General features: G+C 39.6%; 1 protein-coding gene across 3 annotated transcripts in view; it reads left to right on the plus strand.

Annotated features, from left to right (window-relative positions):
• esrrga (estrogen-related receptor gamma a) overlaps positions 1-14,080 on the plus strand; it is a 71,949-nt gene that overhangs the window by 18,443 nt on the left and 39,426 nt on the right. For 2 of the 3 annotated variants that reach the window (XM_072380328.1, XM_072380326.1), the window contains exons 3-4: positions 3,321-3,745; positions 10,424-10,552. In XM_072380328.1, coding sequence (XP_072236429.1) covers positions 3,321-3,745; positions 10,424-10,552 — 554 coding nt within the window. The remainder of the gene's footprint in view (positions 1-3,320; positions 3,746-10,423; positions 10,553-14,080) is intronic. The other variant, XM_072380327.1, reaches the window with a different exon arrangement.

Raw genomic sequence — 14,080 nt, forward strand, 5'->3', positions numbered from 1 at the left:
CTTAAGAGCATCTTCAAAACTGGTGGCCCAACAGGGGGCAGGAGGTACTGCAATTCTGAGAACTAAACAATTTTTATTACTCTCTAAAATACTACTGATATGAACCTTTCCACCAAAAAAAAGTCATTCTTGAGTGTTTCCTTTAACATGCTGCAAAGACTTCTTAAAGAGGTAGGATGGGGGCAGGGATGGTGTATTACACCCAGCATTTTCAAACATGAAACCTAAGTTTAATACAAAGATAAAACAAGAAGTTTTTTTTTTGTTTTTTTTTCACTTCTGGGCTACAGTACCAGGATAAAAACGAGACCAAATTGCAACAAAACATTTTCATTTTCTACTTGGGTTTTAATTGAAACAAAAGATCATGGTTAAGGCTCACATACCTTCTTTGATGAACACTTCTTTGGCTCTTCCTACAGTTGTGGGATGTAACACCACTGTCAATAAAGATATCTGCCTGAGCACTGTACATACACAGCCATACATGTCAATTTGTTGTCATGCTGAAAAGGTCAGCAAAGACACCGTGATAAGCCGCCCAAAAATGTCAAGTGACAAAGTAGGGTAATGCTGCAGGAACGGTACTGTTTGTTTGCATAAACTATGATGAACATGAGTAACGAAGATTTAAAAAAAGACGTTGTTGGAGTTTGTCTGTAACATGGTTCGCTTTTTTGTGATTTACATTTTTGAGGGATTAAGTTGCCGATCTGGAACAGAAATTTTCAGTTTTCATACAAATACATTATAAGAATGTTTTATTTCACTTGATTAAGTTTTGTTGATTGAGTGTGAGAGTTTAAGAAAGTGTGCCAAATCGGCCATGCGTTTCAAAACACAACACTTGTTGCTAATTACATGACCGTATAAACATGCAGCTCTTCCACCATATTGCATAAAGATAAACAAGATGGTATGAAAAAGTCATTCTAAACTTTTTCCTTTTACAGAATTGAGTAAAACACTAAAGATACCAAAGTCTGATTAGTGCTCTTCTTTACGCTGCTCATATTCTTTAGACCCTTGTGAATAGACGAAAATGAAAAGAAAAATATTAAATCCTATTTCACTTTATATGAATTTTGCTAAGCACCTGAAAACATAAAGAATTGATAAAGCAAAGACCAAGCTCCTTCCTTCTCTCTTCACACTCATCTGAAGAACAGACAGGCACAATAAGACTGCTCTTTCAGCATTGAGCCTTCGCTACATAGCACCATAATTATACTGATAACATACATACATAAATGCATTCAACCTCTCACTCGGCACAGCGCACTGGCTGTGATTTCTTAATCTTCTTTCCTCTACTCCTCTCCTCTGCACGCTTGTCTTCTTTTTTTATTCTTTTTATTCCTCCCCCTACGACTGCCATTATTTTTCATGTATAAGCAGAGTGAGAGTGAGCAAGAGACCAGAGAGGAGCAAAAAGACATGATAGAGTAAAAGAGAGGGAGACGAGACTGGGATGGAGAATGGAAAGAGATCTTTTGGCACTTAAACTCTTTTACTTAATGGTACTCAGAGGGATTGACGGTCGAAAGGAGGGGCACAAAAGAGCATAAAGACTGAAAAAGGAGAGATTAAATCATCACCATCACATCATCAACTTAAATGGGTCTACTCACTTTATCTGTCACCACTGTTTTCATTCCTTCTGCAGGAGCAGAGACAATCCCATGTGATCTCTTTCCTTCTCATCATTCTCTCCTACATTTACAGTCACTAATTTCTTGCTTCTTCTACACTTTATGTGTTTCTTTCTCCTCCTCATCCCTCTATTCACTTTCTTACTTCCTTTTACCAATTTCCTTGCTCTTGATTTGTTTCCACATCTTTCTCACAATGTTCCTCTTATTCCAAACTAAAGGCCCACCTTGGTATCAGATAAATGGATTTATAGACATTGGTGAATACCACAAAGCCACTGTTAATGGACTCACAGAATTAGAGGGACCTGCAGAAATGGAAAGGAATAAAGACGTAGATTAAATAAGATATATGATGAAAGAGTGAAAAAGGCCAAAATGTTCCACATCAAAAACCTCACATAAATTATAAAAAAAAAGAAAGGCGCATCAAACACATTAAAGCTAATTTGAATACCAAACAATCAGGTCTAAAACTGCCATGTGGCACGTGAATATCATCAGTCACTACATCTCCTGCAACTTGGCTTCTCACGTTTTGTCTGTGTTTTGCTTTTCCCCATCTGTCCATCCGTTTTCCAGTCTCTATCCTTTTTTCGTTCCCCCACCTGAACAGCTTTCCATTCTCTGTCCAGGCACCGTGTGTGTTTTATGGGTCCCTGTAGGATGGGGATCTTTTACAGGCCGACTGGACTTTAAAGGCCCCTCGTTTAGCAGCATCCTGCCTTAATTAAAAACCCCTTTTGTGCTCTCTGCCTTCAACAATGAAAAGAGAGTGAAGGGAGGGAGGGTAGGGTCAGACGGACAGTGAGTAGTAATGCGAAGAGTAAGAGAAATAGATAGAAGAAGAGAGAGAAAGTGAGATGGCACTGAATAGGAAGTGATAGGGAGACAGGCAGATAGATAGTAAGGTAGACAAAGAGAGGGATGGAGAGATATGGACAGAGAGAAGATAGCTGTTAATTACAACTGCCATTAACAAGACACCAGCCAGCCTCCTTAGGGAGAGGAAGAAGTATAAGCAGGAGAGGAGAGAGGGAAAAGAAGAAGAAGCAGAACAAAAGATGAGGAGAGGACTTCTGTGATAAACTGGCACTGATTTGACATTTTGCCTTTTTTTCCAATAAACAGTATAGGCTGCTTTTGTATTGTGTGGCCTCTACTGTTTTCTAAAACTGTGCTTGAATGTGATCATGTATGATTCTGTGTCTTTGTGTATGGGCTGTCTTTGAGATGACTGAGCAGCAGAGGGGCTGCTTACTGATTACCTTCATGTTGAACAAGTTGCTATTGACTGGAGAGTGACGGATGACCTCGGCCCCTCGGTGTGAATATGTTTGTGTGACTATGTGGTACCATAGATGCCTCTCTGCTGATCTCCCACACATGATTTCTCTTATGAGAAACGATCGTTTTTTCCCTTCCTTTCTCTCTGTGCACATAAAGGTCAATCATTTCTCTTTCCATTTGTAGTTTGTGAGAACTCACTCCAACGAGGAAATATAATATCAGATTAATCATTGCTATAACAGAATGTTCAAATGTCTATCTTGTCTTTCCTGTAACTTTTCCTTCTCTTGGTTGTGTTTCTTTTTTATATATAAATTACATATATATTTCTGCTTGTGTTCTCCTTCATCATCTTGTATTTTTCCTTGTCTCACACAGGCTTCTCTGCAGAATGTCCAGTAAGGAGCGCCACCTTGATTCCAATTGTCCGTCCTCTTATATAAAGACTGAGCCATCGAGTCCTGCCTCTCTGACTGACAGTCTAAACCATCACTCCCCCGGTGGCTCCAGTGACGCCTCAGGCTCATATTCGTCCACAATGAACGGTCACCCTAACGGCTTAGACTCCCCAAGCCTTTATGGCTCCAACGCAGGACCCCTGGGACCTGCAGGTGGCCCTGGTTCAAAGCGCTACGAGGACTGTTCATCAACTATTGGGGAAGATTCGCAAATTAAGTGCGAGTACATGTTGAATTCCATGCCCAAGAGGTTGTGTCTGGTGTGCGGGGACATTGCGTCAGGGTACCACTATGGAGTGGCATCGTGTGAGGCCTGCAAGGCTTTCTTCAAACGCACCATTCAAGGTTAGCTTCCATTTTGTCTTTGTGTCGACAGTTATCCCTGTGTTTGTCTGTCTCCCTCTTGTCCATTGTTTGTCTGTACAATAATCTGTGATCTATTAGACTGAGAGGCAGATCTTAAAGATTATAAGCAAGTTTTTTGTCAGTTCAATTTTTTTACAAATGAGCCTTCGTTAAGCTATTGCAAAAAAATTTAAAAAGTCACCAAAGATACCGCAAGATGTCATCAGAGTGTGACTGCAGGGAATACAATGTGAGATGTCAAAGGTAAGCATATTCCTCTGCATTTTGAAGTAAATTGCCTCCTTAAAATGGTGCCAACCTTTACAAATCCTGCACACACCAAATAATGTGAACCTAACAGACGCATTGAAATGTACTCTCTCACTCGTGCACTTACACCTGAGCAAAATCCAGGACATATGATGAAAGCCTCAGGCCATCTGTAAACCCAGATTTTTATATGGTACGTCTCCCCCTTTGTCTGCTAAGTGAGCCACCAGGACACCTACACAGTCTATTTTTTTCCTCTCTCCATGGCTACTTCTCTTTTCATCACACATGCACGTATATAGACACACTCGTGTACAGACATTTGATCATGTGCACACATACTCACCAACTCAAAAACACCACCTCCCAGTTTCATCCACAACCTTGACCTCTTCTTCATCGACAGTGAAAAACAATTTCCTGGGAGTGTTTGCATTCCCAGATCTAGCTGCTTATGCTTGAAGAGTGTTTACTATAAGCTTGTTTTCTAGGAGATAACATAGTGTCACAGTAAGGCCAGGGGTCATGCCTCCTGGTCAGGAGTTCATGTAAAAGGGTAAAACAGAGAAAGGGATAGAGCAATAATCCACATGATGAGAGGAGCACCAGGAATTAGTCTCCGTAATCCTTTGCATATGTCTTGTTGGGGCTAGCATTAGTGCAGGAAGTGCACAGGTATCCAGACTTTGCTCTGCAGATTTTGAGAGTATTCATTTAATACTCGACTCTCAGCTTGATCACCATCACATCCTTTATTTTCCCTTTGAAGGTCAGTTTGACAGCCAGTTTGCCGGAAAGCAAGCCAACCTTAGAAATTGAGGAAAATGAGGAATGTATATAATTTCACAATTGTAGCATAAAATTTACAACTCAAACAATGGAGTCAAGATGACTTTTACTTTTCATTTCAGAGTTCTATATAAATATATGTACACTAAATAGTCTCATACAAAGAGGGAGCAGATGTTGTAAAACAGTGTAGCACAGTGGGTTTTCTATAAGACTGGACATGTGTGGATTTTGCAATACCAGCCTAATGCTACACAGACATACGAAGTAAGAAAAAATTCTTGACAATAATAATATCACTGGGCTTATTTTTATAAACCCATTACCTAAAAGTCCATGAAGTAAATTTAGGTATAGATTTTTAAATTAGGAGCACCATGACAGCTTGAGAGGTGGTCAACAAGTGAGAAACCTTTTTTAAGAGGTTGTGTTTGGGTAATAGTCTTTTATGATTTGTGCTAGGTTTTTTAAATAACCATTAGGTCCCATCAGTCAGCCAGATGGCCCTCATGTCACTCAGTCTGCCACCGCAATAACCAAGTCACCAGTCAGCCAGCCAGCTGTTATCGATCCACTGAGTCAGTCAGTCATATCAGACAGGATTCATCTATCTATTTTTCCATCCATCCACCTATCTGTACTTGCTTTCTTTGGCCTCTGATAAGCAGCTTTCCCTTTAAAGCCCCAGAGACAGGAAGATGTGGGCAGGAGGAAGTCTTATATTCACTGGATGGCCACCACTACCTAAAGATGACCTGTATGTGTTCAATATGGGATGAGATCAGAGCAGGGTGCAATCCTGACACATAGATTTGAGCACACATGTGCAGAGATAAAGGCAGAAAGAATTGCGTACACACGCAAGCTCAACCTGCTGAGGCACATTCAAAGACACGTCATAGACACTGGCCTTTGTGAATAGACAGTGACACACATGACCTTGTAATGATTCTATAAATAAGTTCAACTTTCATTGCTCTTGTGTCATTTCATTTAGGGCTTGTTAAAGATTACATATAGTAGGTCAGGACACAGTTGCAAAGTGAATACAGTAGCTGTATTGATTATGGTGACGGCAGATCCTCTTTTGAGTCTGAACATGAAAAGTTGTAAAGGTACATTCAGTCCTTCATTTCTGTGCTTTCAGTTTAATTTTGTTTGTAATCCTTCAACCTTATGTTGTGGAAAGGATGGCTAAAGGTTATGGGTCAAGACTTTGGCTATGCTTGTCACAGGATTATTGTCGGATAGGGTTGTGATTAAATTCATCAGACTGATGATGCAAAAATGACGGGATGGGATGGGAGGCCATACGGAAAATGAATGCACTGCTCATTAATTTCAATGAAAACTTGTTTATTTGACAAAAACTATTCACACTAACAATTTACAATGCATGTTTAGGCAGACAACAACTTTCTTATTACATATATGTGAAAATCAACTCTCGGATTGCATTATTAGGAACAAATCTGAGTTATATGTTAGTGTTTGTGTTGAAAGTAGGTCCTGGCAATTTATCAAGAAAACTTGTCACAATACTGTTGTCTTCACTGATCAGTCTAGATCTTGATCACTATATCAAATCAGGCTTCCAATATGTATGTGTACAGATGTATATTTTATATCTATGTTGCACATAAAATTAAATTACTGGTAAATGAAAATACTTTTTTAATCCTAAAGGGAAATTTTATCATCATTACATAAGCAGCATAATGCTGTCATATTTCCTGTCTCACGCATATTAATGTCCCTATCAGCTTCCAGGCTGCTGCACTGACTCTAGAGAGAGACTGCAGTTAAGTCAGTTGTACTTGGTCAAATTTTCCTCATATTTCTCCAATACCATATTTGGAGCATCCACAATAACAATCTCTTTTTTTTCTCTGCCTGTTTTTCGCTTCGTGCTTTCTTGAGCCAAAAATTAATTAAAAGACTCAAATATTGCAACAGAAGTTAGTGTTTTAGTAGAAACGGTATAACACAGCAGGCCATGTTTCCACGTTTTTTGGGGTTTTTTTTTGCATATGTGTGTATCTGTTCATATACAGAAGAGGGGCCAATGTAGCATGAGTCCGTGTGTGTAGGCCATTTGCAAAAGACAGAGAAAGAAGGGTTGAATAGAGGATGTTACGATCTAAAATACGAAAATATTACAAACGAATTAATTACCTCAACATTTTGGGAGGAGAATGTGAGTTGACACTCAGTCTCAGTCTCATCCCTGCTTTGGCGCCTCCTATGCGGTCCAGTCATTCTCCCCCACATCATTCAGTCCTCTTTGCTGCTGGTAGCTCAAACTGTGTTTTGTGATAATAGGCATGTATTTTGAAGTGATAGCCAGACACACTGGCTTTTGTCGCATTTGGTTGTGCTGGGGGACAGGTCGTTAGGTCTATCAATGGACTGACTGAAAATGATGAAGGTTTATCACCAAAATTATCCTAAATTTAATTTTGATCTAACTTAGAGACTGTTTTTATCACCCAGTCCTTGCCATAATATTACTGTTAATGATTGTTCAGATGCAGACAGTACCTCTTTGGATCCCCTGGAACAAATGGATCATGACATTATATTTGGCTACCCTGCACAGCTAAACTCATCCACACTGTGTGTGTCTCTGTGTGGGCTGTGTGTCCGTGTGTTCATCCAAATGTAAATGAACCAAAGTTTATGTGCACATCTGAGCATGGTCTTGCTGTGTATGTGTTGGCGTGTGTGTCCTGGCAGGAAAGCAGAGCCAGTCTCAGATGGGCAACGGTAGACATATTGGTATGTTTCAACCCATTAGCCAATAAAACCACAGGTAATCACCAAAAAAACACCTCCAGCTGGACAGGGAGGAGAGCATGGGCTAGAAGAGGAGAAGAAAGGGGGAGGAAAGGAGAGGTGCATATAGACAATAAGTGGAGATAAGAAATTGAATAAAAGGAGGAAGAAGAAAATAGACTGGGCACATGAATGTAGGAAGGAATGAGTGGTATGGGTCCACTGACATGTTTCTGCATGTGTGTGTGTCGCACTGTGGAGAAAGTGACTCTGGCAGCTGCTGTTTCTGTGGCGTCAGTCCAGCGACACCTGACAACCTGCATCTATCACTCCCTTATTGAGAAAGAGGGATAAAAGGGATGGTGGAGAAGGGCAAAGGATGGAAGACAGGGGTATAGGGCATTGAAATGGAAAGAAAGAGGAAACCAGAAAGAAAAAGAAAGGTAGATGAAAGCAGGAAAGAGGAATTTGGATATGTTTATAAGTTATAGCTGATATGGTAATAGTAAGGACAGAACAATCTATTCATATGCCTGAAATAATTATTTGAAGCATAGTATGTCTAATCTCGATGCTCAGATAAATATAAACATATTTTTTATCTACAGTGGTATCCTGAGCTAAGGATTGGATGAGTTAGTGTCAAATCTAGATCAGGATCAAGTCACTTTACGATGTATCCTGCTTTCCGATAAAATATTTTCTGTTGCTTTCACATTAAAGTATATCATTGAATTCTAATATACTAAACTAAAAAGCATGGGACGGAGGTTTAGATCTGCAAAAGGCAAAATGAGACACAGCACAAAGAGGACGACAAGCCAAGGCACGGCAACATTCATATTACACAGTCTGTATAGTAGTGGTGAATTGTCATGCAGAAGGTGGACACATCTCAAAGGAGATTGTGGGGGATTTGAGGCCCTCCTATATCCCCCTCATTCACACATGCACACATATGCAGACCCACCCGTTAGACACAGGAGCCCTCAAGAGCTTTGAGATTCTGATGTAAAGCCTTTTACTCCAATTTCTATATATCTATACCCCCACTCTAAAGCAAATGGTTCATATCTACGTCTGAACAAACAGAGTATACAGTCAGCTGACACATAAATTACATTTTCCACGTCACAACTTGCAATTTGTAGTGCTAATTTTGGCCAACCCAACAACTTTTTCACAGGCATGCTCATATAAAAGTCTTCTGCACTTGTAGTTAAGGCTGTTGCGGCAATTTATTGTGAACTAAAGTTTCACGAACATTGTTATTTTTGTCATAAGTGTCACTGTAATCAATTGATAAAATCTATTGTTATGACTGCTTCTTAAGCTTGTTTCCACAGTGACACAGAGCATGTGTTTTTGTCAACAGTAATTCTGTTGGTGATGATTAAACATCCTGCATTTAGCTTCAATACTGCCAGCTCTAAACGTGGCTCTTTATTGCAGACAAGCAGGGCTTACGTGTGTCTTTGAAATAACAAGGTCTTTTACTGACTGCCCATTAAGCCATGCAGATTCTGTGTCATTAGCACATGTAGCCTTATTGCGAGGGAAGTATCCCACTTAGCTGCAGAATTAATCTGCTCCTCCTGTATCATCAGCATGTGAAAGCTGGGTGTGCGCTAACTAGTCCCATTAGTAGCATCCATTAGAATGTAAGTTCCCTCAGCATTTAGCATGTTTAGCCTTTACTTTAACCAACAAGGCCAATTAATGGATGTCTTGTTGCCCATTAAGAAGTGTTTGAGCATTTAGCCTTTTTCCAAGCTAACTAGCCCCTTAATCAGTGCAGTAATGAGAAAACATCCTCTCCACAGCAGCAGTCAATAGTAATCACTGTTTACTCTGTTTCAGTGGGAGATGTATTGGCTTGCTGGGGTACTGTAGTTGTCAAGTGGGCATGGGAGGGAGAGAGCAGCTTTTTGTTTAACATCCAAGGCTTATTACAGAAAATAAACCCTCCTGAACACAGAAATAAAGTTGGGTATGTTCTAGATTGTTCCAACAAATTCATAACTGTACTTGTTGTAAGCTAATTATATAAAAATAATAAAACAGAGAGAAATAAAAGGAGACATGGTAGGCACAGGAGGTGGTTCTAAAATAAATAAATTAGACTTACATTTAGTAAAGATAACAATCCTGAAAAATACACAGAAAAAAAGCACATGGCATAACACTCATAGGAAGATGTAGGAGAAGTAACGATGATAAAAGACAGAGGGATCAGTGGAAGATGCCATTGGATGTATTACAGTCAATAAAATTACTTGTTTGAGATGTCAGAAACAAAGACAGATCTGGTAGGAAAATATTCTAATTAAACTGGTGTTAGATTGACACTTAACGTGTTGTTTTTACTGGTCAGGGTTGGGAAGTTAATACCATCAGCTCTGCATAAGCTTTGCATCTGAGTGTCACCTTCTGTCCTGCAGTCACGCAGTCTTACTTGTGAATACATGTTACACATGTATGTAGTGTGCATTCTTAAGTAACAAAGGCACATCGGCTAAGTAGATACATTCAAAAATGCATTTAATTTTCTTTTAAACAGTCATACTTGGAAAAAATAATAACTATCAGAAAAATCAATAACCTACAAGAAAACAAACTGTCTACTTATGGTGGTGTGTGCAAGACTCTAAATGGTTTTACTGCTCCCTTTATGGTAATTTTGCCAAAAATGAACCATTTACATGTCAAAAGTCAGGATCGTAGTTTATCTTATTGCATGCATGTGTCTGCAATACATGCAAGTATTCTGCCTGCCTGTCTTTCTGTTGATGTATCTATATGAAGTTAATCCTGTCTTTCCTCCAACATATCTACATGCCACAGGCAACATCGAGTACAGCTGTCCAGCCACCAATGAGTGTGAGATCACCAAGAGGAGACGCAAGTCGTGCCAGGCCTGCCGCTTCATGAAGTGTCTGACTGTCGGCATGCTGAGGGAGGGTAAGGGAAAAGGTCTCTTCCTATCTTTCTCTGTTACCTGTGGTACATGTGGCATTTCTAAAGTCTGTTAGTTATGCTTAATTTCAAACAGACCAGGAATCATGAGAACCATTATGTCTCTCAGTAAAAGATTTCGTATCGTAGTTTGAAGAGATGCTCACAAACGTGCTAATTCTAGTTAAAGATTAAATACCATTGAGGCATATTTTCTGATTTGAGATGGGAAATGTGGTCTTAATCTTATAAAACACTAAGGCAAACAATTACTTGGACACAGACCAACCATTTATTTGAAGATGATCATTTGATAGGAAATGCATCAATACAGAAAAAGATGACAGTAAATTACTGATCCTGAACAATGCTACATGTAACACGTAAGATATTGGGGAAATTTCCACTAGATATCACTCACATGATCACTTGCTTAGAGTGTCTTTTGATTCTCATTTGTGTTAACAGCTTTTTTGTCTGACTTTTTTTTATTATTACGCTGTATTTTAACCCATGAAGACCTGATGCAACACGAGAGTACCTGTGTCCATGTAAAGAAAAAACCTCAGGTCTTAAAGGGTTAAGACTGATCTGCATCTATGCTCACCTTTCACCTCCAAATACCCAAGGTGCTTGAAATGCTTTCAGAGGCATAGACAAAGGCCCTCTTTCAGACACTAACTACTTTTTTGTTTTATTTTACCTAAACAAGATAGATGGGAGACAATGACTGACTCACTTAACAAGCTAAAATAAAAATAAAATAAGAGATATCATCTGGCCCCACACCACTTTGATTAGATACACTCACTCTCGTTTTCACATTCCCTTGTTGCCTTTTGCTTCTTTCGCTCCCTCCTGTCTTCCCACCTTTGACCTTTCTACTCCCACTGCACTTCCAACGATGAAAGAAGGTAGAGGAGTGGCGAGGGATGAAGAGGAGGGCAGATAGAGAGAAAGAGGGATAGAGGGAGGGGGCAGGTGGGAGAAGCTTAGCGGAAGGGAGGGAGGGAGGGAAAAGAGATTGATTTATAGGAGCAGAGAAGAGGGACCAAGGGAGGATGAGAAGCAGGGGGAGGATGGTTGAATGAAGCAGAAAGTGTGTAAGAGAGAGAAAGGAGAGGAGAGGAGGGTCAAGGTTGTAATTGATGGGAGACCTGGCCTACGCCCCCTTCCTTACAGTGGTCAGGGAGCGTGCCTGTGCAGACGCCTGCCAGCCCACCCTCCATCCATTCCCGTCTTCATCTATCCCTGCACTTCTCCCACTCACTGTTATTGCACTTTCTTTCTGGCGCCTCTTTTATGTCTGTCATCCAGCCATTGTCCTCCTCATATACTGTTCTGCGTAACCTGTCAACACCGAAGCATTTGTCCCTGACATGATCATGCAGAACAATTTGAGGCAAACTTCTCTAGTGCAACACCAAACCTTAAACATTCAGTATTAATTTCGTCCACTAAACAAAAACCATGCGATCACTGTGTTCCTAAACAAAAAAAACAAAACAATGACTATGTGCTTCACAATCAGAATTTGCGATAGCTGCCAGCAACCTAAGTTTCACTTGACTGTAAAAGCATGTGCATCTCTGTCTCTTTTTCTTGCTTGTGCACACTCAGAAAGACGCACAAATACACACACACATCCTAACAAGCTGCTGTCGTAGCATTTGTTCTCCCAGCTGATCTGACATAGGCAGAACCTATGTCTCATCTCTCCTGTTTTGTCTTGTTACTGTGTATGTGGCCACAAAACACACACACGCACACATGTAGTAGCATGTATTATTGGCAGCTCCAACAGCTTCATGGTTATAAGATACAGTCTGCATCCTCCCTCTTGACATAGAAACCACATCGCTCTTCTCTATAAAGTCACACAAGGCACTTTATTCACAAGGGGTATGTATGTTAATAGTTTGCTGTTAATACAATAGTGTTTGATATATTTTTTTTATCTTCTTTTAGATTGTGAAGCAAAAGATGAACATAACAAGAAACAAATTCTTCAATCTTAAATAAATCATTTTTAAGAATAAAAAAAAGCCGAAGAACTAAATCTGTTATAAAAGCAAATCAATGTTTGTGTGTATGTAACTGAAGAACATGTGTTTCTGTCCTGAGCAGGCAAACAAATAGCTGCCTTTTGTTGCCACTGCTTCCCTGCTCTACACACATCTATCATGCACACACACGTTGGACTGCATATCTATACATCAACATGACAGACCACAGCCACCCCATTTGTTGTGCAGGGTGTGAATTTAATACTAGGGGTCCCGCTCTACATATGAATAAGGGTCATTTGCAGAATTGATACATCCATTTCTTATATTTCCCTATTTAATTTATTTTTGAAACCTTGGCAAACGATCAACTGCTGCAATATGTAGAAGACTTAAACATTTTTCTTCGCCATAGCTTTATTCTTCTAGAAGTGTTAGCTCATAGTATATACTGGTAAGTTGTTTTTTTTTTTTTTTTTTTTTTAGAATAAAGCCATTTTCATGCATGGCATATCTAATATTAATGGCTTCATCAATATGTTATTCACACACTGGTCACTTTTCCGTTAATGTTCATTGTGATTCCATTCAGTTATGCTGTAAAACTGACAGAAAGATCCATGGTGTGCACATGACTTTACGACAGTACATGAAAGGCAGCATGATGATAGCGAATGATTTACAGTTAATTTCAGCAACTGAAGTGACTTTTCTGAAGTTACAGTTGGAAAACTTTCACATCCTCACTTTTCAAATCATTGGATTACACAAAACTCTGTGTAGTTATGGCCATTACCAGAGGAGTCCTTGTGCTTGATAGCAATTATGATGACAATAACTGCCTGCAGCAACACCACAATAGAGAGGTCTGTGGTGTGGATAAACACATGGGCAAGGCCCATAAAGCCGGCCCAAGTTTTTGTTCTTCATAAGAATTTGTCTGAAGCCAGCAAACATGTATCAATGTGTGAAACACAAAAGCAATAGATGGGAGCAGTTGAAAATATTGAGGTTTGGCCAGAGAGCAGAAGCTTCAGCTACAGTGTAAACAAACTTCTGTCATTCATTTGGTTAAAAAAGAAATCTGGTTCTGTGCTGCTGCTAATTATAGTCAATAAAACCATTGAGTACTAAAGTTTGGACAACACCGCTATATATTCATGTGTCATCTTTACCTGTGGAATTCCTTTAGAGCGGTTGGTTATATGTCATATTAACCCTGAGCTGCTTTGTGCGTCTGTCCATTACTGTGAATGTAGCAATTCACACTTGTACCATGGTGAAAGTGATAAGGGTATGTTACTAGGTCTGAACTCATCAGATTTCTCTCAAAATATTGTGTAAAACCACCAAGAGAGTAATTGACATAAAGTACACTGGCACGATCAGTTGCCACCAGATTAATGACAAGTAGTGCATGTGTGAAAGGGCCTTAAGTATGTCTTTAAACATCCTGTAAAATTTCTCCAAAATTTGACACCCAATCCAAAGCCATTATAATCCATATAATATTTCTACTGTTTTTGGTAGAAAATAACTT

Source organism: Leuresthes tenuis, unplaced genomic scaffold (genome assembly GCF_036924035.1).
Source record: "Leuresthes tenuis unplaced genomic scaffold, fLeuTen1.0.hap1 SCAF_2, whole genome shotgun sequence".
NCBI classification, from domain to species: domain Eukaryota; kingdom Metazoa; phylum Chordata; class Actinopteri; order Atheriniformes; family Atherinopsidae; genus Leuresthes; species Leuresthes tenuis.